This window comes from Pistacia vera, unplaced genomic scaffold (genome assembly GCF_008641045.1).
Source record: "Pistacia vera cultivar Batoury unplaced genomic scaffold, PisVer_v2 Contig270, whole genome shotgun sequence".
Taxonomy (NCBI): Eukaryota; Viridiplantae; Streptophyta; class Magnoliopsida; order Sapindales; family Anacardiaceae; genus Pistacia; species Pistacia vera.
This window is the reverse complement of record NW_022196080.1, coordinates 646,337-673,391: the sequence shown is the minus strand read 5'-3', so window position 1 is coordinate 673,391 and position 27,055 is coordinate 646,337. Positions and strand designations below refer to the sequence as shown.

Genomic DNA, 27,055 nt, shown 5'->3' with positions numbered 1-27,055 from the left:
GATCAATGCATTGCAAAGTTTGAAATATGATCGATTATTTGTGGGGAACATATCACAATGGAGTTGAGACTTTAATTAACGTTGTCATTAATTCCATCCAGTTTGCTGTTATTTTCAAATAGTGATCACTTCATGCTAAGAAAGAGTAAGAGAGAGCTTCAAATGCAGGCAGATATGGAGTTTGTGTGAAAAAAGTGAGAGTTTATTTTAAAATTCAAATAGATCATATGATAAGATAGGAATCAAATTTAGAAACGTAACACATGAGCTAAGACGCTTTTGACAATTTAAAATTAATATTAATGAAAGAAAAAATTTGCCAAAAAAAACTTTATGTTAAATGATCCAATTGATAGAATGATCTTTGGAGGCAAGTAACATCATGGAGAGTGACATTGATATATGTGTGTGTGTATATATATATATATATTATTTATTAGGCTCTGTTTGGTGCCATGCACTAATTAAGATTATTCTAATTAATTGTCAAAGAAGCATGATCCAGTAATTAGATTCCATAATGAATGGAGTAGATTAATTTTGCATTAAATATACAAAATACAAATCGAATCAAATCGTATTCAAATCCTCCAAGATTGAGCCCACGTACGTAAAGTAAACTCGATAGTTAATCAAGTTATCCATTGTCTTTATCGCTTCAAGCTTGTATAGGTAGGCAGTTCCCTAACTATGAGCTCGTATTTCGAGATTATCTTAGCAGCGTGCAAGTGTAAGTTGAATGTGGTGGACACACGACTCGACTCTCTCTAAAATAACAATTAATTATAGGGGAAATTAGAGAAACAACATATTGATACCCAAAAGGTTTCAAAAAGACAAATAGATACCTTTCTATTAGGGAATAGACTAGAATACCCTTTGAGAAATATTAGTCTATTTTTTTAATTACTTTTAGTCCCCTTAAGTTTATTAATTCCATTAAATACCCCTAGAAAAAAGTTTGAAAATTAACAAAAATACCCCCACTCACCCATACTTGCCAGATTCTCGTGGCCACCACTGTAAATGGCCAGTAATTCACCGATCTGGCCTTTTCCGGTCATATCTGTGGTGGATCTGACAGAAAAAGGCCAGATCGGTGAACTACCGGCCATTTCCGGTGGTGGCATAGACCGTTGTGACAGATTTCGGCTACCACCGGTGGTGGCCGCCGGAATCTGGCAAGTATGGGTGGGTGGGGGTGTTTTTGTTAATTTTTAAAATTTTTTCTAGGGGTATTTGTGGAATTAATAAACTTAAGAGGTCTAAAAGTAATTAAAAAAATAGACTAATATTTCTCAAAAGACATTCTAGTTTTTTCCCTAATGAAAGGTACATGTTTGTCTTTTTGAAACCTTTTGGATATCAATCTGTCGTTTTTCCAAACCTTGGGTAAGTGTAAGTCGTTCTGCCTTAATTATATGAGCAGAAGGGTAATGGGATAGACCAAGACTATACTTACCAATTTTGCATACTAATTTCCCATCTTGAGTGTGACGTGGTTGGTACGAAGACTCTTCATGTCCCACTCTATATCAGTCGGTCTACTGATAAGTGTAGTATTTTCCAATGGGATATGATATGTAAGTATTATTCTATTGTTTAACCTAATTATCTTTTAATTAATTTATTGTTAAAATGTATAACTACCATACATACCAAAATTCATATTGAAAATCATAATTTAATTTTTTATGTGTTGAGATTTTTTAAGATAATTAATTAATTGTGTTGCGTCAAGATATTAGCTGAGAAATGTAATATTGGAAAGTTAGTTAGGACTAACTTGTGATTTGTATGGGTTAAAGTGTCAGAAATCAGAGTGTATAAGAAGTGTGCAGCATTTTGTATCAACGGTACTATAAAAGAGCTGTGTGCGTTATTCCAGTTAGATAATTAAAACCTCAAATTGCTCCTCTCTTTAATTTTGTTCTTGTTCTCTATTTTCTTCTAATTGATTCTAGAAAAATCTTTACAAATCGTGTTACGAAAATGATGTTTCATTTGACCTATACCATACTTATTTCATGCAAATGTTTTTCAATTAAGCACATTATGATGTTCTTTATGTATATCAGTTAATATAATAAAGAAAATTATCTAGATTATATTCGTTAATGTCTGCCAACAATAAGATATGCTAAATATTATCATTATTATTTCACATGGAATTGAAAACTATATATATATATCTCTATTCTTAACTCCTTCCTTCATTAACTCTATTTGCAAGTTTAACCTAAATGTTGGACTCTAATGGAGCTTGATATAACTAATTAAACTTAATTAATTAATTATATATATAATCAAAATCTTGGCTGGGAAAGCACCTTGCGTGAAGTAAAGAAGAAGCCTCTTGATTTCTCATGTATAGAATTTTTCAAAGGTTTATTAGTTTGATGTCGCGGCTTGAAGGTTAAGATATAAAGATGTTGCCTACAGAAAAAACAAAGCTAGTATGACAAATTTGACAATAATCTGAGCTCGACCAAAACCGAAGGAAACAAACCCTAAGCTAGTAATTCGGTAGCATGACTAGCTTCGGGGAACAAAATTGCATGAAAACGAGTCGGTCTTGGAAAAATTAATTTGACATAATTTGTTTAAATTCATAAGGAGATTACATCATTTAATTTTCTTTTTCAGAATCTTGACGGTGGAAATAAAATTAAATTTAAAAAAGATGCATAACGAGTCTTACCTTTAAGAAGAAAAAAAACTAATAGAGCTAATAGGAGATTATATCATGACAAGACGTGAAGGTCGGTGTTGAAAAAAATCATTTTGACACGGTTTTGTTGTTCGATGATGTGGTGCTAGAATAAATTCATAAGGAGATTACATCATTTTTCTTTTTTAGAACCTCGAGGATACAAGGGAAGGGAACTTAATTGAAAAAAGAAAGATCGGAGGCTTACCTTAAAAAGAATAGCATGTGAAGGACAATGTTTTCGATAATCCTTGATCGGTGAATGCCTAGTCCTGGAAAAAAGAAAAAGAGACACCAAACCTTTCCTTTATTCCAAAAATCAATTGGTATATATTAAACTTCAAATGGATCCCACGTCAGGTACACTATAAACATTATAAATGAGTCTGAATAGTTCAATCAAATGAGCTGGACATTTGATTGATTGATCAGAAACCACAAAACAAACAAATAAACTTGTTTCTTGAATTAATTACCACTTCAAAAATGATAAACATATTTATTGATGGAGTTTCATTTCACCTTTTGATTGCGCGCTCATTTGATTGTTAAAATGGCAATCGTGGGGACAAATACAGGGGGGCTTATCACATCGCATGGCATGTCCAGACACGTCTGTGCGTGGGTTCCATTGGCCATTTTTTCTGATGTCTTAATCCACCGAAAGCCTGCAAAATCTCACATCCAGATGCATTGAAACGCATGCGTTTTACCTTGTACTTCAAATTAGTGTGCTTTCTTTTTTAGCTTATTATTTGTCTTCAACAGTTCAATTCCTGAATAACTTTTTATCTTTCATTATTGCTTTTCTTTCAAATTCTCCTTTATTTATTTTCTTCCCTTTTTAGACCATCGTGATTTGATATCAATACGCTAATCGCATCCCAGAGATTGCATGATAATTAAGCTCGATCTCTAGGTAAAAATATTAAAGTGAAGACGCCTGATAATGCAATCACATCAACCACAGTTCACTGTTTACAAACAAAATACAAAATCAAAATCCCAATTCCATCTTTCAATGACACTTGCATTGTACTGGTTTAAGAATAACCTGTTCATCATGGTAAATTATGATATTAATTTTCTTAAATGCTATACATCGAAAATAGTTTGAGTTCAAAGAGAGTCTCATCACCGATCGATTGTTTTGAAAAAAAAAAAAAAGCATATTGTAAGTGTGATAGACCCCGCAAATAATTAAGAAATAATAATGCATAGGATGAATGGCCATTGGCCAACGTTAAATGAACGTCATTTCAATTGCTTCTCTGTAAGTCGTGATCTAGCTTAGCTAGCATGCAGTACACTGTACAATAATATCATTCATTGCACCCAGTTTAGTTTCTTGTTTGGCTGACTCCTGTCAGTTTCTCCACTTTAATTTCCACCTAGAACCATAATTAAAGGGCTTCATGAGCAGCTCAGCTTGTCAGTTTAGTTTCAAGCTTGGCATTGCTTAAATTCATATTTATTCCCATTGTTTCCTTGTTTTCGTGAAATATTTCCTACAGGAAACAGTAGTGCGAATAAGACTCATTGCAAAGAAAGTCTGCATTGTTCTGGAATCACCTAGTACAGAAAATTCAAAGTTTCTATGAAGTAATACTTGACCTATCGATGTATATACTTCAAAGAATTAATATCAAACTTTGAGAACCATAAAATTAGGAACGACGGTGGAAAATGTCTGGCCACAAATAGCAAAATTCCAGGTTTTGTGATGTGGAATTTCACTTTACATAAAGACAGGTAACATCACCGATAGTGAGTGCTTTGATTTCTTGCATGCTTACGCTATCTTTCTGGAATAACAATTCTCCATTCAACTATATATAAACACCATACATAAAAGCAGGATACTCAACTGACCTGTGACCTTTCCATTCAAAATTAAGCAACAGTGGGGATTAAAATTAAGAGCATCTGATGTAATCTAAACCATTGGAAAAGAGTTGGATTTACATGATGTTATATGTTAAACTGTCAATCCTTTTCTTTGAAGCTAGAAATTAATCCTTCATTTGGTAACGTATAAGAGTTGGATTAGTTGACAATTAACTACTAAAACATCACGTACGTGATAGTGAGAGATGACATGAGGTCTTTCTTGTTTAACGTGGTTATGGAGTTTAATATATACAAGTATTGTTGAATATATATACTGCCTGACTTTAGAATGCAACATATGTAGACTGGCTTTCTATTATAGTTTTGGGCCTTTGAAACATCATTTTGGGCTTTGTATTCTCAAAACTTTCAAGAGATCTCCCTATTCATAGTTGTTGGTAGTTCATAATTAAATTTAATATTATTCTGCAAAATTTCCACTGAACCGAGAACAATGGCATTGTCCAAGTTTTGATGATGGTAACTCTCTCTCCAACTTTCTTATGGCGTAAATGGCATGGTGGATCTTGGCCTATCAGAGAGCCAGTAAAAAGAGAGAATCGACAAGCAAAATTCACTTACACGAAAACATGAACCCATTAACAAGCAAAATTCACGTACACGTAAAAGTTGAAGAAGACATAACAGATGTAGCCAAAAAGGGAGAATATATGGAAATCCCACCCATTCTTGGCGCCTTGGCCGTTGAAATTGGTGATACATTGCTCCTGAAATATAACAGTAATGCTACACTTCTATGATGAAATCTCAAATTTCCCATTCCATATAATGTATCGTCTTATGTTTTGACATATCTTTTATCGCCTAACCCTTCATCTACATATCAAAACCGTAAGATAGCACCAGCTTGATAATTAAGTCAATAGATTTTTTATTTGTTTTTTTTTTTTTTTTTTTAAATTTAATTGATTTTTACTTTCATGGTTTTAGATAATAAGCAATAGAAGGTACAAAAGTGCTGAACATAGAGTAGTACTACGAGCAGGCAATCAAAGAGTTTAAATCCCAATCTTTACCACGCCGAAGACAACGAAGAAGATTGGGCCGTTGTCCGCGCTGGTGGAGAAAGATGGTGAGACTCGTTATCGAGAGTTTGTGTTCCAAGATTATGTGAACAACTTATTCAGCAATCCTCATGACGGAAAGAAGTCTCTTGATTTTGCTCATGTTAATAACATCTTCTCTTTTCATTCTTTCACTTACCTATTTTGCTTTTTCAGGTATGGACTCGTGTTCTAGACGGAGGCTTCCCATCAATGCGCAGGATTCCTCATCCAAATCTTCCCAAAGGAAACACATTCTTCCGGATCCTACTTCCATATCTCCTGGAGTTAAAGCTCCTCCTTCCAAGGCTCAGAAAACCAGCATTTCAAATCTCCTCAAGCCTCCCCCTACTCAAATAGACATATGCCACTAAGGCAGATCACTATCAAGAGTTTGATTGATTTGGGGTCCAAGGTCAACATTTAAGTTGGATCACGAAGCTGCCACTTCATGCTCCCTTGGGTACACTTATTCTGTTTACCTCTTAGAGTATGTACTTTGACTATATCCTGATCTTACAGCTCTGTTCCGCAGATTGCTATGGCGGTGGTTCATGTGAGGGTGTTGTCGGAGTCGGAGTAGCTAAGATTTGAGAACCAGGCCTTGTTGATGGAGAAAGCTACTCTTCTTTTCATTAGAAACTATCCTTCTAATTTCATAATTCATCACTTACAATATCACTATTCGTATTTTCATCGAAAGCTACCTCTATAGTTTCATAACTCATCAATTAAAATATAGCTTCATAATTCATTACCTAAAAAATATAACTGTATACATTTTCATTAAAAAAAGTGTCTCTGTAAGCTTATTCTATTATTTTCCATTTCAGTAAAGAAGGTTCAATTTAAAGTTTAATGTCAAATGTGCCCTTATATGTTAGATTGAATTACTGATTTTTCTATATCAAAGTGATAAAATTATGACATTGTCCTTTATGACCCAAAAATTTAACTTCATAATGTTTCCACTTTAAAATAATATAAATAGTAATTTAATCAAACATCTAAAGGCATACGTTTGCATTCAAATGAACCTTCCTCAAACATTAAAACAGTTCCGCATCAGTATGGATATGCAAAACATGGAGAAAAAATCAATGCCATACTTCTACAAATTTGGCAGTCATACTAAAGGAGCTAAAACCTCAAAAGGATCTAATCTATAAGAAAATAAACAGAAGAACAAAAGCTTAAAAAGACATTGCATCACTTTTCTGAAGATAATTTCAGATTGTACTCACAGTAATTAATTGTCTTCGAAAGCTCCACCAACTTTTTTGCCTCCTCAATCTTGGATTCCTTAACCAAAGAATCCACAACAAGCTGCAACAATTCCTGATCAACAAGGCACCGCCTACTCAAAATCTTCTTGCAGAGTTCAAAAGATANTTTCATTAAAAAAAGTGTCTCTGTAAGCTTATTCTATTATTTTCCATTTCAGTAAAGAAGGTTCAATTTAAAGTTTAATGTCAAATGTGCCCTTATATGTTAGATTGAATTACTGATTTTTCTATATCAAAGTGATAAAATTATGACATTGTCCTTTATGACCCAAAAATTTAACTTCATAATGTTTCCACTTTAAAATAATATAAATAGTAATTTAATCAAATATCTAAAGGCATACGTTTGCATTCACCTTCCTCAAACATTAAAACAGTTCCGCATCAGTATGGATATCCAAAACATGGAGAAAAAATCAATGCCATACTTCCACAAATTTGGCAGTGATACTAAAGGAGCTAAAACCTCACAAGGATCTAATCTATAAGAAAATAAACAGAAGAACAAAAGCTTAAAAAGACATCGCATCACTTTTCTGAAGATAATTTCAGATTGTACTCACAGTAATTAATTGTCTTCGAAAGCTCCACCAACTTTTTTGCCTCCTCAATCTTGGATACCTTAACCAAAGAATCCACAACAAGCTGCAACAATTCCTGATCAACAAGGCACCGCCTACTCAAAATCTTCTTGCAGAGTTCAAAAGATAACTCCAAATCACCTTTCTCACAAACAAAGGGAACGAGTATTGTAAAAGTCCCTTTGTTTATGACACAATCACTCTTCTCAATATCATCATACCACTGCTTAGCTTCTTCCAACTTCCCTTCATTAACAAACCCCTTTATCACAGCATTGAAACTAAAGACATCCGGCTTAATTTTCTTGTTCCGCATCTCTTCAACTAACTCGACAGCTTCTTTTGTTTTCTTCTCAATTGCCAACCCATTCAACTTGGCATTATAACTCCTAATATCAGGTGTAACAATCTTATCCACCATTCTTTGCCATATCATTTCAGCATCCGCAAACCGTCCATTATTGTAAAAAGCATATAAAAGTGTGTTAAACGTGATCCTATCCGGGTTCTCACCCTTCTTCTCCATCTCATCAAGCAACTTAGTCGCTGAATCAAATGAACCCATCTTACAATAGGCCTTAACAACCGTGTTATAAGATACCAGATCAGGCTCTATCCCCAACTTCTTTGGCAAATCTGAAAACAACCCATCAACCATATCAAATTTCTTGGAGTTAACACATGCGCCCAAGAGGGCATTAAACGAAAAAATCGTTTGCTTGCAATTTCGTTCAGGCATTTCTTCGAACAGCTTGTGAGCATTTTCAAACATGCCAGCTTGCCCATACAGAGATATAAGGCGGACGGAGAACCCTTCTTTAGACGCGTCTTTGTACTGTTTTTGGTGTTCCAGAATCTCTTCTACATATTCAAAGGGTTTAGCATGGGCCAGGCGGCGAACCGTGTCCTTGTAAATGCCCCCTTTGGTGCGGAAACGTTCAAGGTCGGAGGATTTTTTAAACTTATCCACCAGTCGTTCGAGATCTTTTTCTCTGTACAACTGACGGATGATGGAACTGATTTTGGGAGTGGGGGTGGCAACGGTGGAGAACCGGTGAACAAGGCGGGAAAGAAACGGCATCGTTCGGTTTAGTGAGGATGTTTGAAATGTCTCAGACAGACAAGAGTGTGCTAGTGAAAGCGTGGGATTCGGGTGAGGGCTTTGGCCTTAGGGTTAACATTTTTGTTTTTCATTTTTAAATTTTTTTGTTTATTAATTCGACATCACTATTTCACTTGGGCTTTACTGGTAACGGGCTGGACTTAAATTGGGCCTTCGGTCGTCAAAAGAGATAGCCTGTCAACTACACATACAATACAACAGAAAGCACAAGTACCCAATCAAGAGTTTCAACTTTCAATCCCAATCTTTTCGGGGCCAAAACTGACGAAGTGAGAGTAGGGCCGTCACTGAGCTGGTGGAGAGAGATGGCACACATACAACTCAGAGATGTAATTTTGAGTATAAGAAAAGTTCATGATCAGCCGGATATTAATAAAGTTTCAGTTCTAGAAATTTTATGTCTTTTTCTTTGGAAAGTTTTGCACTTACTAGTTTTTCTTTGATTGGAACTAGGATTCTCACACGGGACCTCTTCAGTGATTCGAACCCAAAAAATTAATGAAGGGAGCAAACCTTCTTACCTGTCAAGCCAACCATTGGGTGTAAACTAATGTATATTTCTTAAACTTTGGGTGTATTTGGTAGAATATTTAGAGTAGTATTTTTCAAAAAGTTGAGTTGGGTTGTTATTACGAGAATATGATTTGAATTTGAAAATATGTTTGGTACATTTTTTGAAAACATTTTCTAAAAATGATCCTCTACATTTGCTAATTTAGCGAAACACCCCATACAATAAAATATTGAAAATTAACAAAAACACACTCACCCACCCATTAAATGCTGGCCACCACCACCGGAGGGTAGTTGGAAGTCGTTGGAATGATGCACGATCGGCTGGATCTGGCCGAAAAAGTTTAGATTGGTGCATGATCGCCACATCCAGCAAGTCGTGCGCCATTCCGACAGATTCTAGCCACCTTCTGGCGGTGGTGGCCAACTGCTGGAAATATGTGGGTGGGTTAGTAGGGGTGCTTTTATCAATTTATAAACTTTTATTATTAGGGATGTTTATTTAAGTTAACAAACATAGGGGGCTAAAAAAAATCTAAATATTTTGAGTTGAATAGAATATGATTGGATTTTAAGAATACTGAAAAAGTTGAGTTAGGTTGTTATCACGAGAATAGGATTTGAATTTGAAAATGTGTTTGGTAAATTTTTGGAATTTATATTCTTTTTTAATCCCCTACATTTATTAATTTAGTTAAACATTCCATATAATAAAACATTGAAAATTAACAAAAACACCCCCATCCACCCATTACTGGCAACCAGCCACCACTGTTGGAGGGTGGCCGGAAGTCATCGAAATGGCGTACGATCAGTTGGATTTGCCGGTCGTGTGCCAATCTGGCAGGAAAATGCTAGATCAATAGCTAAAGATTTGGCCGTTGACGGCTAGATCTGACCACATTTGGTCACCAATGACGATCATATCTTAGTCGTCATTGATGACCAGATGTGGCTAGATCTGGCTGTCAACGACCAGATCTTTAGCCGTAGATCTAGCCTTTTCCGGTTAGATCCACTATGGATCTAATTGAAAAATGCTAGATCGACACACGACCGCCACATCTAGCCAATCGTATGACATTCTGGCCACCTTCCGACGGTAGTGGTATGTTGCTGGAAATATGTGGGTGGGTGGAGGTATTTTTGTCAATTTATAAACTTTTATTGTTGGGGATGTTTAGTTAAATTAACAAACCCAAATTAAAAAAAATCTAAATATTTTGAGTTGAATAGAATAAGATTGGATTTTGAAAATATTGAAACAAATATGGATTTTGATAGGATTAGATAGGGTAGTGTTTTGAATAGGAAAACAAACATAGTCAAAATAAATATGTATTTTGGGTAGGATTGGATAGGATAGGGTTGGGAAAAATGAAACAAACACAATATTCACAAAACTTTTTGAGTAAGAAAAAACTACTGAAATAATGTATATATTGAGTAAACGACATGTTCCCACCCAAAGGTTAGTGAAATGGCAAATTTCCACCCTTGGTTTCATTTATTCCAACTTCCCACCCTTAAATTAACTCTGTTAGTGAATTTTAACTTTGACACAGTTGTAGAGGATGTTATTAGTATACTATCCTTCACTTTTGATATCACCACCATCCGGCCACCACCACCTTTCAACACCACGACCGAAACCCCAAAGTCACCGCCATCGCCACCATCGCTATCCCTATAAACCCGATAGTCACCCTGCCACCACCAAACAACCACCACCAAATCACTTAAATTCAGCCACAAATCCACCCAAAAACTGCCACAAACTCAGCTACAAACCTACCCACAAACCCATTGGAACATTCCTCCTGCTTTTTAATTTGTTTGCACTTGATTGTCAGAACCCCACTTTTATTTCATTTCATACAACCTAGATTATTAATTACACCACCTAATTGATTAAACAAAGAAAAATGAAAAAGCTAAGTGATGTGAAATGCAACCGTAGGTTGGGGGTAACAACGATTGTGGTCTGCGGTGGGTTTCTAGGGGACGACGGCGCCGGCTTGCGATGGGTTTCTTGGGAGTGACAACGATCTGGGGGGCGAGGTACGCTAGCGATTTGGGGTAGATGGGTAGTGGCCTCAACGTGATGGTCTTACGGCAGCCAAATCAAGTCGCCTCAAAGCCTATTCCGAGAAGGGAGAAGAGGGAAGAATAAAGAAAGTAGGAGGAAGAGAAGAAGAAAGAAAGGAGGAAAAGAGGAGAAGAAGAAGAAGAAGAGGTGGCAATGGTAGGAGGAAGAGGGACGAAGAAAGAGAGGAGGAAAATAGTAGAAGAAGAAGAGTGGGATGGGATGGCTATTGGGTTCAATGACCGTTTTACCCTTTTATTGTCATACTAAATAATAGTCTGTTAATTTAAGGGCAGGAATCTGGAATAAATGAAACCAGGGGCGGAAACTTGTCATTTCACTAATTTTTGGGTGGGAACATTTCATTTACTCTATATATATTCAGCAAAAGAAACAAAATAAAAATATTAATTCAACACAAGCAAAGCAACACAATTAAGAAAAAAAACAAAGAGAAAATATATTTTATGAACTCGTGATAATTGGTTATGTCGACTAATTAACAACTCTGTCCTAAAAAATAATGCAATAACAAAACTTGTAAAATTAAAGAAATATAAAATTACCTAACGTGTCTATTTAACAAATACATAAAAAGCTCCTCTTTGTGAATCTCTTTTTAAAATTTCCCAGATTTGGCATTAATGATGTACACATGAAATTCAACTAGTAGTATTTATAGGCCTTGGCTTGGCAGAGTTGAACAAAGTTTCCACTGAGACTATAACAATAAAATGGCTCAAAGTTTAGATGATGCTAATTGGCTCTTTAACTTCGTCGTCCAAGATGGCAATGGCGTAAAAGGCGTGGCAGACTTGGGTCTATTAAAGGTACCAGTGTCGTACATACAACCACCACAAGAGCGAATAGACAAGCAAACTGTACGCACGCACGCTCAGTCGCCCATAGACTTGTCAAAGCTCGATGGACCTGAACATGAGCAAGTGGTGAAGGAAATAGTCAGAGCCGCTGAGACACTTGGGTTCTTCCAAGTAGCGAACCATGGTGTACCCATTGAGTTGCTGGAGTCGCTTAAGGAAGCTGCACACTCTTTCTTCGACCAATCACCTGAAAAGAAGGTTGTTTATCGACAAGGAGTGAGTCCAAGCCCGTTGGTGACATATGCAACAAGTTTTGTGCCAGACAAAGAGAAAGCTTTGGAGTGGAAGGACTATGTTTACATGCAATATACCACTGATTCTGAGGCTCTTGAGCATTGGCCGAATGAATTCAAGTAAGACTTTTTCTATACATTTTATCTTATAATCTTATATATGTTATTGACACGGAATAAATGTAGCTTTCTTATATTTTTCACAGGGAAGTGGTGTTGGAGTATCTGAAAACATCTGACCACATGGTGAAAAAATTGTTTGAATTTTTTTATTGAAAAGCTTGGAGTGACTCTAGATGACTCAAAAATTGATGCTTTGGTGGGGTTTAATAAGAAAATCAACATAAACTACTATCCTCCATGCCCTAATCCAGATCTCACTATTGGTGTTGGACGCCACATGGATATCGGCATTCTGACTACTTTGCTACAGGATGGAATTGGTGTATGAAAGTTGAAGAAGACATAGAAGCTGTAGCAAAAACAGGAGAATGGATAGAGATTCCACCTATTCCTGGGGCCTTAGTCATCAATATTGGCGATGCATTGCAAGTTTGATATCTGAAAACAGTTTTTTATGAATTTCATTATGGTTTTAGATACTAAGCAATGGAAGGTACAAAAGTGCTGAACATAGAGTACGCACAAGCATCCAATCAAGAGTTTCAATCCCAATCTTTACCGGGCCAAAACTAACAGAGAAAGTAGGGCCGTTGCCTGAGCCGGTGGAGAGAGATGGCACTCGTTGTCGAGAGTTTGTGTTCCAAGATTATCGAAGTCTCTTGACTTTGCTCTTATTAATTAGCTGCCTTTGACGGGTGCAATTTTAAAGGTTGGTATCCAACATGTTATTTGAAGGTGATTGCTTGATTTTACTAAATAAAGACATTGTATTCAAACACAAAGCCATTTTAGGCTCTTTTTAAGAGCTGTCTCCATAAATATTCTACGTGTTAGTGAATGTCTGGTTTCTTGAAGTTCAAAATATATTAAACTAACCGTTTGGCTTGTGATGGGATGATAAAACTCTCATAGTCTCAGTTATCTAGAGGTTTTTATGACTTATTTAATCCATTGAGCTGGACATTCCGGTTAACAAACAAAAAAAAAAATTTAAGTTCGCAAATTATTAACTTTTACTCCTTTAGCTTGGATTTTATATGTAAAGGTCAGTAATTTTCAGCTAAGATCTCCTACATTAATTTCATCAAGATTATTCTTAAATGCTATTAGATTTATATGTAAACTATTAGTTCAATCTAATGATATAAATCCAATTTTGTTTAAGCATGATTCTAACAAAATTTATTTAGAAAACTTACTGATTAAAGATTAATATATATATATAGTATATATATTAAATTATACATTAATATTGATATCATATCTTAATCTCCAAATCTCACACTCAAATTAATTATGTGAATCAACTCTAACCAACATATATATATATATAAATTTTATATATTATATACGGGGTGGGGCGGGGGAAAAGCATCACCCATCCTCGGGGACAGGGATTAAAATGCCCCCCACCCCTGCCCTTATCCCCGAAAAAATTGAGGCTTCCCCGCCCCATATGCGGCGGGACGGGTCCCTAGAATTCCGGGGAACATTGCCATGCCTAGCCTAGGGGTGAAATCAAGTCAAGTCAAGTCGAGTATTTGGATACTCGAACTCGACTCAGTTTCTATAGTACTGAGTTCGAACCTGGTCGAGCCTGATGAATCAAGTTCGAACTCGAACTCGGTACCTAAAAGTCGAATTTGAGTTTGAATTCAACCTTATATAATCGAGTTTAATCAAGTTTTTCAAGTTTTTTGATAGTGATCGAACTCGACTTGTGGGATTATTCGAGCTAGACTTGATTAATGCTGAGTCAAATTCGAGTCAAAGCAGAGCTGAGCCGCTCGGTTTTCACCCCTATTCGGGTCAGCTTACGCGCACCTCAACTAATCCCCCAGAACCCTAGAACTACCAACCGGGCCACCCTTATTAGTAACCAAAGAGGGACTCGAACTCAAGATCTCTTGAGTAACACACCCAAAAGTCTCTATCAAACCACTCAGACACCTAGAGGTTGGTTAACCAACACGTATACTGCCATATCCAATTTTCATGCGAAAGAAACTCTAATATTAATATATATAGTATTAGATATTGTTAGTCATTTTAATAATTAGAATGTCAAAAAATCAAAGTCCGTTTCCTTCTCTAATGTTAATGATTATATAACTCTTCAGTGTTTTAATTTATTTTCTTTGATTTGTTATTTTTATCTGTATGTAATGCCATTTTATTTTAGTTATATCAGTTTTGCTAGGTCAGCATATATGCTTCCCCTAGACTTTACTTGAACAAACCCTTGGGCTTTCCTCTTGGGCTTTACTCGAACAAATCCTTTGCATATTAAGTTTGTCCAATTCAGCCCAATTTTTCAACAGGCCCAACTCTCTTTCTAAGAGTTGCCCAAAAGCCTCCAAGCAGCTGCTCATTCATCTTGCTATCTTAAATATGTTGACTCCTTCAAAATTAATGGTCTCCAGTCAGAAAAATTGAACTGGAATTAATGATCAAATTCAAAACTTCAAATTGCAATTCAAAAGGTTCCAACATTTGAATCAAACAAAACTAGTAGAAAGATTAACAAAAGGATAAAACAGCTTTCGTCATTCTGTGTGATTTCTTCTGTCACATCCACAAGTATTGTTATCTCCATATACATTTTCCTTAAGTCTTTTCTTGCAAATGTGAACATGAGAGAGTGAGTGAGCTAGCAAGATACGCTCGTTGCCGTGAGAGTGAAATGAGTAGAGTAAAACGAATCTTCTGTAATCTAACCTTCACTCAATACTCTGGACATGTATATATATAAGAGACTCATATGTTTATCTCTCTCCTGCAAGAGCAAAGTTCACCTTTTCAGGTAATTAGCTCTTCTTCTCTGCATAGTAAAATATTGAACGTTAATTCATTGAAAAATGATATAGTTTATGTTGTATTATAATAATATTGTGATGATGTGGCTTCTCATTTGCCACGATGGAAGTCAGCTTTCTTTGAAAAAAGTCAAACACATGCTGTGACGTTGTTTTGGCCAAACCTAATGAGTTATCTATTAGGCTATCACACTTTTACGTAGACTTCATCTCTCTCTTTTCTGTTTTGGTTCGACAGCTCTTAACCCTAAGAAAGTTCCAGAATCGATTTCATCTTATGGTTATGGAGGAATCAAAGATAGGTGGATGACGATATAGGAAGGGAGCATGTATATTTAACACATGCTGATGCTAAAGGAACTGGAAGATTTCATATTGAAGAAAACCTAGGGTTTTAGATTTCGGTGTGTTCTTTCCTTATTGTAATCTTTCATGTTCTGATCTGATCTTTTCTCTGTACTATCTTGATTGATAATGGAATGCCTTATTGTGAGCCTTGGAGAGTGGATGTAGGCTGCAAAGCCGAACCACTATAATTTATGTGTCTTGATTATGCTTGATTCATTCTTTATCTTCATTTGTTATATCTCTGATTGTTGAGTCGATAAATGTTTCACTGCTAATTTAGGATTAAGTAAACCCTATAAATCTAACAAATGGTATCAGAGCCTGATTGAAGGTCCAATTAGGGTTTCACTGGTTTAATCGTGCCTAAATACAGTTTTTAGGTTTTCTTAAACTGATTACTTTTCTATTGCTGTATGTTTTTCAGATCTATGAGAAAAACATGTCGACTAAGTTTGAGCTTGAAAAGTTTACAGGTGAAAACGATTTTGGATTATGGAAAATAAAGATGAAGGCAGTATTGGTTAAAGAAGGATTGGCTTTAACTTTGAAAGGAGAGGAAGAGTTACCTAATACATTAACCACCACAGAAAAGCAAGACATGCTGAACAAGGCCAAAAGCTCATTGATCCTTGGCTTGGGTGACAAAGTGCTTCGAGAAGTCAAGAAAAAAAATACTGCTGCAAAGATATGGAACAGGTTAGACTCACTTTATCAGTCAAAGACTGTTCCTAATTGGTTCTTTCTAAAACGGAGCTTATTTGGGTTTAAGATGGATGAACAAAAATCACTAAAAGATAATAAGAACGATTTTCTTAAGATTATACAAGATTTAGAGAGTATTTCAATTGAAATTGGTGATGAGGATTAAGCTGTGATCCTGTTGAATTTTTTACCCAAAACCTACTCGAACTTTGTAGAGACTTTGAAATATGATAGACAGACTCTGAAGTTAGAAGAAGTAGTAGAAGCTATCTCAGCTAAGGACATTGAAAATAGGATTAGGGAAAGAAATGTGAGTGATGGTGAGGGTCTTATAGTCAGAGGAAGATCTGAGAAGAAGAACTAGAAAAAGGGAGGGTAGAATAGTCATAGGTCCAAATCTAAAACTGGAAAATGGAAGTGTTTCTTCTGTCATAAGGAGGGCCACCTTAGGAAAGACTGTCTTGAGAGAAAGAAAAAGAAATATGAGAAGAGGATGATGGAGGTAGTGCAGGGGTAGTGTTAGAGGGTTATGAGAGTTCAGAGGTCCTAATTATTTCAGAAGGCAAGACTAGCGATGAGTGGATTTTAGACACTGGTTGCACCTATCATATGACACCTAATAGAGAGTGGTTTAGCTCGTTTCAACCCTTAGATGGTGGGAAAGTGATGATGGGAAATAATGTTGTCTGTCATATTAAGGGAATAGGATCTGTTAAGCTGAATCTCCATAGTGGATTAACTAAGACCCTTATTGATGTTAAGTATATCCCTGACCTCAAAAGAAATCTTATCTCTCTTAGACTCTATAGGTCTAAGTTATAAGGCTGCTAATGGGAGTCTTAGTGTTTTGAAAGGGTCTTTGGTTATTATGAAGGTTGAAAAAAGAAATGGTATGTATGTGTTAAAAGGTAGGATTGATAGTGAAGTGGCTAATATTGGGTCAACTGAGGAGCTAGATAAAACTACCTTATGGCACCAAAGACTTGCTCATGTCAGTAAAAAAGGTTTAGGAGAACTTAGTAAACAAAACCTACTGTGTGGGGATAAAACAGGGAACCTGAATTTTTGTGAACACTGTCTATTTGGAAAAATGAGCAGATTAAAATTTGGGACTGGACAACACTACTCAAGCTCACCACTTGAGTAGTGCATTCTGATATATGGGGACCAACTAGGCATTATTCTCTTGGAGAATGTAGATACTTTATGAGTCTTGTAGATGACTACTCTAGGTATGTTTGGATTTATTTTCTTAAAACCAAGGATAAAGCTTTTCCTAGATTTAGGGAATGGAAAACCATGGTTAAAAATCAAAGTGGAAAGAAACTGCAGAAGTTAAGAATTGATAATGGTTTGGAATTTGTTAATGAGGAGTTCAATAACTACTGTAGAGTCAATGGGATAGTTAGACATAAGACAATGAGACACACTCCATAACAGAATGGTGTCTGTGAAAGGATAAATAGAACTATTCTAGAAAAGGTAAGAAGCATTCTGTCATGCTCTAAACTTCCAGTTAAGTTCTGGGCAGAAGCAGCCTATACTGTAGTCTACTTGATAAATAGAACACCTTCTTCAGCTATAGGTTTTAGGGTTCCACTGGAAAGATGGACTGGTCACCCTGTAAACTTGAAAAACCTTAGAGTGTTTGGGTGCCTAGCTTATGCTCATATAAAGGATGAAAAGTTAAAACCTAGAGCCATTAAATGCATTTTCTTAGGATATCCAGATGGGGTTAAAGGCTATAAGTTCTAGAATTTAGAATCTAAGAAATGTATTGTGAGTAGAGATGTCATCTTCAGAGAAAATATCCTACCTGGTTTAGGAGGTAAACCTGATGAATCTGAGAATTTCTATCTAGGAGTAGAACACCTAGAACTAGAAGTGAAGGACTCCAGTTTCAGTTCAAGTTTGAATCAAGGTGGAGTTGAGGAATTAAATACTCATGAGGATGAACCAATTGCTAATCATGAAGTAGGTCAGAATACTCCAAGTGTAGATACATCAAACTTGACAGATTATCAATTATCAAGAGATAGAATTAGGAGAACAATCAAACCTCCCAACAGACTAGGATATGCAGACCTGGTTGCATATGCACTTCAGGTGGAGGGAGAGATGAATGATGAACCTAATACATTCCAAGAAGCAGTTTCAGGATCTAAAAAGTTGGAATGGAAGAAAGCCATTGAAGAAGAATTTGATTCTCTAATGAAGAATAATACATGGATCTTGGTTGATAAACCAGAAAATTGTAGAGTGGTAAAATGCAAATGGATTTTCAAAAGGAAACCAGGTTTAACAACTCAGGATACACCTAGGTACAAGACTAGGTTAGTTGCAAAGGGGTTCACACAAGTAAAAGGGGTTGACTATAATGAAATCTTTTAACCAGTGGTCAAACATACATCCATCAGGGTACTGATCTCTCTTGTAGTTCAATTCAACCTGGAATTAGAACAACTCGATGTGAAGAAACTTTCTTGCATGGGGATTTGGAAGAAAGCATCTTAATGGAGCAACCTGAAGGATACAACAATGCTGCAGGTAAAGTCTGTCTATTAAAAAAATCATTATATGGTTTGAAACAGTCACCACGACAGTGGTATAAGAAATTTGATTCTTTAATGATATAAATAGGGTTTAATAGATGCAATTTTGACAACTGGTTTTATTTTAAAAGAATCTCTGAACTGACTCACATTTTTTTATTATTGTATGTGGATGATACGCTTGTGGTATACCATGATAAATCTGAGCTGTGTCGATTGCAAAGGTTACTGAACACCAAGTTTGAAATGAAAGAGTTGGGTCAAGCTCAGAAAATTCTTGGTGTTTCTATTATCAGAAATAGAACTTCTGGAAGTTTGAAGTTAGTACAGCAGGACTATACTGAGAAAATCCTAAAGAAATTCAATATGCAAGATGCTAAATTTGTTCAGACTCCTCTCGGTGCTCACCTGAAACTTTCACATGAGCAAAGTCCACATACTGAAAAAGAGAAACTGGAAATGGCAGAAATTCCTTATGCGAGTGCATTAGGAAGCTTAATGTACTTGATGGTGTGTTCAAGACCAGACTTAGGCTTCCCTGTAAGTTTGGTAAGCAGATTTATGAGCAATCCAAGAAAGACTCACTAGATGGCTCTTAAATGGATTATGAGATATTTATAGGGAACAAGATCAGCAAGCATTGTTTTTAAGGAAAAACAGAGATATGATGATTGTGTTAAGGGTTTTTGTGATGTAGATTATACAGGAGATATAGACAGAAGGAAGTCTGCAACTGGATTTGTTTTCACTTTGTGGGGAAATATTGTCAGTTGGAAATCCAAGCTGCAACATATGGTTACCTTGTCTTCAACAGAGTCAGAATATGTAGCATTAACTGAGGCAGCAAAGGAAGCTACCTGGTTGAAAGGATTGATAAATGAGCTGGGTATTGAGCAACAAACAGTGAAGATTAACAGTGATAGCCAGAGTGCAATTCACCTCTACAAAAACCAAGTATACCATGAAAGAACTAAACACATAGATGTTCGTCTTTAATTCATTAGGGAAATGATTAAAAGAGGAGAAATCGAGATTGAAAAAATTGATGGTTCTCGTAATCCTGCTGATATGTTCACAAAACCCGTTCCATTTGAAAAACATAGGCTTTGTATGAGCCTCCTTCAAGTTCTAGAGTGAACTTATGAATTTCCAAGGCCACATGGGATGACAAATCAAGAAGCCAAGGTGGAGAATTGTGATGATGTGGCTTCTTATTTGCCACAGTGGAAGTCAGCTTTCTTTGTTAAAAGTCAAACACATGCTACGACGTCATTTTGGCCAAACATAATGAGTTATCTGTTAGGCTATCACACTTTTACGCGGACTTCATCTCTCTCTTTTTTGTTTTGGTTCGACAGCTCTTAACCCTAAGAAAGTTTCAGAATCGATTTCATCTTACGGATATGGAGGAATCAAAGACAGGTGGATGACGATCTAGGAAGGGAGCATGTGTATTTAACACATGCTGATGCTGAAGGAAATGGAAGATTTCATATTGAAGAAAACCTACGGTTTTCAGATTTCGGTGTGTTCTTTCCTTATTGAAATCTTTCATGTTCTGATCTGATCTTTTCTCTGTACTATCTTGATTGATAATGGAATGCCCTATTGTGAGCCTTGGAGAGTGGATGTAGGCTGCAAAGCCGAACCGCTATAATTTTTGCGTCTTGATTTTGCTTGATTCATTCTTTATCTTCATTTGTTATATCTCTAATTGCTGAGTTGATGTACGTTTCACTGCTAATTTAGGATTACCCTAGAAATCTAACAAATATGTTAAATTTTTTTGAATATTGATGGTTCTATTTCACGACTTACACTAATAGGAGTTCTGATTTTTGTCCGTGCTCGTGCATAATATGCAATATTAATAAACTGTGACACTGATTAATGGCCAGCCAGCTCCATGTCAAACGGGTTACATATATTTTTACACAGTATGTGTGTGTGCCAATGTGTATGATAGATCCACTATGCACGACAGCAAATAATTTTAGTTGAAAATTTTAAGATTCTTTAATCTTACACTTAGATATGGAAGTTAAGGAAATTAACCAAAGCTATAGGTGTTACTGATGGGTGAAATTAAATTAAGTAGCTTATTGAGACAACAAACAATTGGTTCAGTTTCTCAACCAAATTGAAAGCTGAAAAAGAATAGTGTCAAAAGATTATAATATAAGATGACCAACTTCTTTCAGTTCCTACAGATATAGATATGGACAAATTTCAGTTAATTTGACATCGTGAAAAGGACTTTTGAGTTGAAAGCATATATTGTCTCGGTTCATGCCCTTATCAGATCTCTAACTCGGATTAATAGAAAGCCTAATTAATTAATTGAATGCCCTTTTTCGTGCTCTAACAACTTAGTTATCTTAAAATATGATCAATAGTTGCAAGTAGTGTTAGGTAACAAGTCTCCATCATTCATTCTCAATCTTCAATAGTGTGTGGTAGTTTGGCATTAAGAAGACAATTTCATATGTGCATAAGAATATTCAAAGGATCAGGCAATATTTTAACTTCGTTTTAATCTTTTATCCTTCTTAAAAGCCCTGCCTCTTGCCCCCAAAGTGTACTTGGGTTGGCATTGAAAAATTATATTCATTCATGAAAGTCAATTTGCAGCTTTAGTATTTATAGGTACCATGGGCAAATGCAATCGTATGATTCATAGCGCAAAATTCCCACTCACTTTTGCAGTTCGCATTTCACAAAAATTCAAAACAATTAATGGCTCCAAGTTTGAACGATTGTGCGTCACTTTTCAACTTTGTGGTTAAAAATGGCAACGGCGTGAAGGGCATGGTTGACTTAGGCCTATCAAAGGTACCAGAGCCTTACATTCAACCACCACAAGAGCGGATTGACAAACAAACTGCACGCACATACGCTCAGCCACCTATTGACTTGTCGAAGCTCGACGGACCTGAGCACGAGCGAGTGGTGGAGGAAATCGCTAGAGCCGCTGAGACTCTTGGATTCTTCCAAGTAGTGAACCATGGCGTGCCCATTGAGTTGCTGGAGTCACTTAAGGAAGCTGCGCACACTTTCTTCGGCCAATTGCCTGAAAAGAAGGCTGTTTATTGCAAAGGAGTGAGTCCAAGCCCGTTGGTGAATTATGGCACAAGCTTTGTGCCTGAGAAGGAGAAAGCCTTGGAGTGGAAGGACTATCTTAGCATGATATATACCAACGATGCTGAGGCCCTTGAACAGTGGCCTCAGGAATGCAAGTAAGATCTCCTCCTTATAGTTTTTACTTGAATTTTGCATATTTCTTAATTGGCTAAAGAACAATTTTTTATTTTTATTTTTTTTTTAAATTTTGTAGGAAAGTGGCACTGGATTATTTGAGAACATCAATCAAGATGGTAAGAAAACTGCTTGAAGCTTTGTTTAAGAATCTTGGAGTTACTCTAGATGACTCAAAAATTGATGCTATAATTGGGACCAAGATGGTGAACATGAATTACTATCCTACATGCCCTAATCCGGAGCTTACTGTTGGCGTGGGGCGTCACTCAGATCTTGGCATCCTAACAGTTTTGCTACAAGATGGCATCGGAGGTTTATATGTAAAAGTAGAAGAAGACATTGATTCAGGAAATAAAGGACAATGGGTAGAGATTCCGCCAGTACCTGGTGCTTTAGTCATCAATGTTGGCGATTCGTTACAGGTTAGATCAATTTCCAATTAAGCTTCTAAAATCATATCCATGGTCGTCTATATAAAAAAAATTGAACTTTTGGAAGAGTTTGTTGAAGGGCAAAATTTACAAGTTGCTGTCACAGAAGTCATAGAATAGCCATAATGCAGTCTGTAAGTTCATGTATAATAAAATTAGCTAATTCTTTTGCCTGGTTTTAGATAATAAGCAATGGAAGGTACAAAAGTGCTGAACACAGAGTGCGTACCACAAGCACCAATTCAAGAGTGTCGATCCCAATCTTTACGATGCCAAGACCAACAGAGAAGATCGGGCCGCTGCCTCAGCTTGTGGAGCGAGAGGGGATTGGTTTTAAAGAGCTTGTGTTCCAGGATTACATGAACAATTTTTTCAGCAATGTTCATGATGGAAAGAAGTCTCTTGAATTTGCACTAGCTTAATGCTCATCCATGCATGCATGTCGAAGAAGTATACTACTCTTAAATAAATTAATTAACTAGCTCTTCTCCTTGCATGGTTCGCATCTCAGATTTTTGCTCTTGTATTTGTAATAAACAGCTTTATAGTTTTCCTCTTACTACTTGCTATATATTATTCTGAGTTCGTGCTCATGAAATTAAATTCGTGCCAGACTTGCAGTTTTCAAGTGTTTTTATGCCTAATATATAGACTGAAGCTGAAGATAATGCCAAAAATGAAGATTAGGAAGATTTGAAATGCACAGTCAAGTCAAACAAAACCCAAATAGAAATGAAAGGAAGCAGGACCACCTCAAGAACAAGAATTTCTTGATATGCTTCCTTTGATGAGACAGCTCATTTCAAATTGCCAAATAAACACTTTCAAGATCAACACATCTCTCTCTCTCTCTCTCTCTCTCTCTCAACTCTCGTCCTACTATCCTAGACTGGGTTAGTGGGGTAGTACTGAGAATTTGGAATTTATGATGTTGGACTCCAGCGAATTGAGCCGACTAGTCCCGTCTGTTCCATAAATTCTTGAACCCCAATAATATGTGGACCTGTGCCTAACCCTAAGCCTGAGCCTGGACTCACTGACACACCCGCGACTTTTGTGGGCCCTTGGTCTCTATTTGGGACCACTCGGATCTTTTTTTTTCTGTGACATTACAGGTTAAATTTTCTGATTTTGTAGGCCCTATTTCATATTCACACTTATAAGCTTTTGATTTTTGGTAAATTTCCCTATAATATTGGGAGTTCGACAATATCCTTTGAAATTAAGAAAAATAATTTGATATATGAATTATGTTTATAAAGAAGAACAAAAAATATAAATGTATGTCCTCAGTTTAGGAAGAATTATACTTTTAAACATATGATGTAACAAAATCAGTTAGTTTAAATGATGAGGGGGTGGGGTTTGGGTTTACTTACTAAATTATGCAAAAATGGATCTTTTTATTTTTTTTATCATCAGGGCATTCAGATAAGCTTCCATAAATCTCTACTAATCTATCAAGGCTTTGAAACTGTTAATTGAGTAAGAACTCAAATGGATATTTTTATTAGTGTCTAAAAGAATCAAACTCAAGAACTTATAGAATCTTTATCTACGCTTTTAAATTTTAGCATCATCCCACATAGTGTTAGTTAAGATGGATATTTATTAAGGACAAACACTTTTATTTTTATTTTTTTAAGCATGTGTCCATAAATTAATTACAGGCAAAATAACTAATCTTTAAACAAACAAGTCACTATCATATAAAGTGTTGAAGCCATCCATTAAAAGCAAAAATTGAAGTCCATTGAAAAAAGAAAGAGTAAACGACATGTTTCCACCCAAAGATTAGCAAAATTCTAAGTTCCCACCCTGTTTCATTTATTCCATATTCCCACCCTGAAATTAACAAAAAATTTATTTAATCTATTTAAACAAAATAGTAATTTAAACTGTATTAAATCTTAAATAAAAATGTAGGCTCCGTTTGGTTCAAAATTTGAAGGTTTTGGAAAATTTTTTTTTGAAAAAAGTTAAAAAAAAGTTGAATTAGACGGGTATTACGATGTAGGATTTATAAATTAATAAAATACCCTATATATTTATTTTTTTACAAAATACCCCCTATAATAAAACATTAAAAGTTAACAAAAATACCTCTAACCCACCCTCAAACAACCCCAGTCGGCCACCACCACCGGAGGTGGCCGAAGTCACATTATGGGCGCATGACCGGCTGGATCTTGCCGATCATACACCGATATGGTCTTTTTCGGTCAGATCCACGGTGGATCTGGCCGGCAAAGGCCAGATCTACGGCCAGATCTGGCCGTCAACCNAGATATTTTCGTATTAAATATGGAAAATGACCAAAGATAGAGACAATCATATTTCATAATAATTTTGGAAACCCACAGTTGAAAATCTAGTAGAGTAAACGACATGTTCCCACCCAAAGATTAGCGCAATTTCAGTTTCCACCCCTGGTTTCATTCAGTCCAATTCTCACCCTTCAATTAACAGAAGATCATTTAATCTAACGTTTAAAGAGTAAAATGATAATTTAAACTGCATTAAATCTTAAATTAAAAATGAAAACTTTAAGTTAACCCTTTACATCTCAAATTTCTTTCACAAGCCCCCTTCATCACCCTTTACATCTGGCCGGATCTGACCCTTTCTTTTTTCTTCTGTCCTTGTCGTTTGCTCCTTACAAATCTGGAATAATCTCAACAGGTGAGATATTAACACTATATCTATAAAAACATATATATAAAATAATTAAAAAGGAAAAGAACACTTCCATGGCAACATAACCATGAAAATCTGAAATGGTATCATGTAAAAATTGAGAACTTTAAATTACATTATTCATCCATAAAAAGGAATTCATGTTGTAGCCTTGTTAAGCATACAATTTTTTCTGGCCGGATTTGCACCGTTCTCGTGAACCATCTCCACCCATTCAACCGCCAGTTCAAGCTTGATCTAACCAGATTCCGACACCACCAAATCCCCCCAACACTTCCATCTGAATCCTCACATCACCCTCACCAAAACCCCTCTCTTTTATTCTCTAATACCTCCAATTCCACTCATCTTTCCGCATTCCAACTCTTTGCAAATCGTCAGATTTCTTTGGTGTTGATCTGTGGTTTGCTGTTTGAAGTGTGTTGTGTAATTGCCTGGTCGCTGGCGATTCCCTGTCATTTCCAACCTTCCCATAGCCAACCCGCCCACCACCTGTTTGACAAAATTCCTCACCCAAAGCCACCACCCAACCCTCCCAAAACATTTATCCATAAATATATTTTCTTCCTCAAAGCCATCGTAATAAATCTAACCTTGTGAACAATACCACTATCTTACTCTCAAATTTACGAGAAGAACAAATAATTTAAGAAATAAAATGCGAGATTTTAATTCTTTTTTAATAGAGAATTTACATAGAACAGATGGTGTGCATAACAGGAATCATACTACAGAGACTTGGAATGCGGAGGTGGCGGAGTTAAAGATGAATTTGGGAGAGGAAAGATCAGTGAAATTGGAGGTATCAGAGAATAAAATTCAAACGTTAAAATCACAGCAAGTCGAGAGAGAGAACAATAGGAGGTTTGTTAGCACAGCATAGAGTCCATTGTGATTTGGGAAGAAATTAGGAAATGATGGGTTGATTGGATTTACTAAACTTCATATTATATTTTATTAATTTGGCTGGATGGTGATAGTGGCTGGGTGGCGGTGGCGGCAGTGGCTGGGTGGTTGGAGATGGGGATGAAGTGACTGGTTCAAGGAGGGGGTGTTGTTGAAATAAATTTAAAAATAAGATGGTCATATAATTCTGCTAATTGGGGGTTAAAGGTAATTTATCCATCAAGAGTAATTTAGTAATAGCACTTATTAGATCCCAAAAATCAATGACAGTTGTTGATTTAAAGTTGTGAATTTGGAATTTATGAAACCGCACGTAGATTCTCGAAACTTTGGGTGGGAACATGTCGTTTACTCAATCTAGTACAATTGAAAAAGACAAGAGTATATCACTTTATTTGTGTAATAATTTATATTTAATTTTAATATTGTTTTCAATAAGAGAGTTCAATTGATTTTCTTTTATTTCTTTTTTTCGAAAAATATTTGCCCTTGATTGTATCTATCAATGTTATTGGGTTAATTCAATACGGCAACCCTCATTTCGATAGGATATTTTTTTTTATGTGAGAGTCTTTATTATTGCAAATAAAAACTATATTTACGATATTCAATTATTACACAAACCTTAATTTTTATTTTACATAATAAAAAAATTACTTTTTTTCTATGTATCTTTCATTTTGTAATCCATTTTTTTCAGGGGCAGAACCAGGATTTTGTTTCGGAGAGGGCTGCAATTTTTTTTTTCAAAGTAAAACTTAATTTTATATATATGAAAAACTTTTAATAATATAATAAAGATCATACACCTATTAGGGGATACAATGAGCCTTACCCTTCCAAATTTGTTTTTTC

General features: G+C 35.8%; 2 protein-coding genes across 3 annotated transcripts; one reads left to right on the top strand and one right to left on the bottom strand.

Moving 5' to 3' along the window:
* Positions 1–6,823: 6,823 nt before the first annotated feature.
* LOC116133559 (pentatricopeptide repeat-containing protein At3g13160, mitochondrial-like) lies at positions 6,824–8,689 on the bottom strand. Of its 2 annotated transcripts, XM_031419251.1 has the most exons (2): positions 7,638–8,689; positions 6,824–7,032 (listed from the first exon to the last, which is right to left on the bottom strand). In XM_031419251.1, the coding sequence occupies exons 1-2, from the start codon at positions 8,610–8,612 to the stop codon at positions 6,874–6,876; spliced, it is 1,134 nt and encodes a 377-aa protein (XP_031275111.1). In that variant the 5' UTR covers positions 8,613–8,689; the 3' UTR covers positions 6,824–6,873. The 2 variants fall into 2 exon arrangements, with proteins under 2 accessions (XP_031275111.1, XP_031275110.1); XM_031419250.1 differs by lacking the exon at positions 6,824–7,032 and having other exon boundaries at positions 7,286–8,689.
* A 12,904-nt stretch (positions 8,690–21,593) lies between these two features.
* Positions 21,594–23,156, top strand: LOC116133563 (scopoletin 8-hydroxylase). Its single transcript, XM_031419254.1, has 3 exons — positions 21,594–22,144; positions 22,243–22,588; positions 22,780–23,156. The coding sequence occupies exons 1-3, from the start codon at positions 21,645–21,647 to the stop codon at positions 23,017–23,019; spliced, it is 1,086 nt and encodes a 361-aa protein (XP_031275114.1). The 5' UTR covers positions 21,594–21,644; the 3' UTR covers positions 23,020–23,156.
* Positions 23,157–27,055: the final 3,899 nt, after the last annotated feature.

Excerpts from the sequence above, each read along its gene's own strand:
- LOC116133559 (XM_031419251.1), bottom strand. The coding sequence starts at position 8,612 with ATGCCGTTTCTTTCCCGCCTTGTTCACCGGTTCTCCACCGTTGCCACC. Across the intron at positions 7,033-7,637 it reads CTTTTGAACTCTGCAAGAAG|ATTTTGAGTAGGCGGTGCCT; the intron begins ATTTTGAGTAGG and ends CTCTGCAAGAAG.
- LOC116133563 (XM_031419254.1), top strand. The coding sequence starts at position 21,645 with ATGGCTCCAAGTTTGAACGATTGTGCGTCACTTTTCAACTTTGTGGTT. Across the intron at positions 22,145-22,242 it reads CAGTGGCCTCAGGAATGCAA|GAAAGTGGCACTGGATTATT; the intron begins GTAAGATCTCCT and ends TAAATTTTGTAG. Across the intron at positions 22,589-22,779 it reads ATGTTGGCGATTCGTTACAG|ATAATAAGCAATGGAAGGTA; the intron begins GTTAGATCAATT and ends GCCTGGTTTTAG.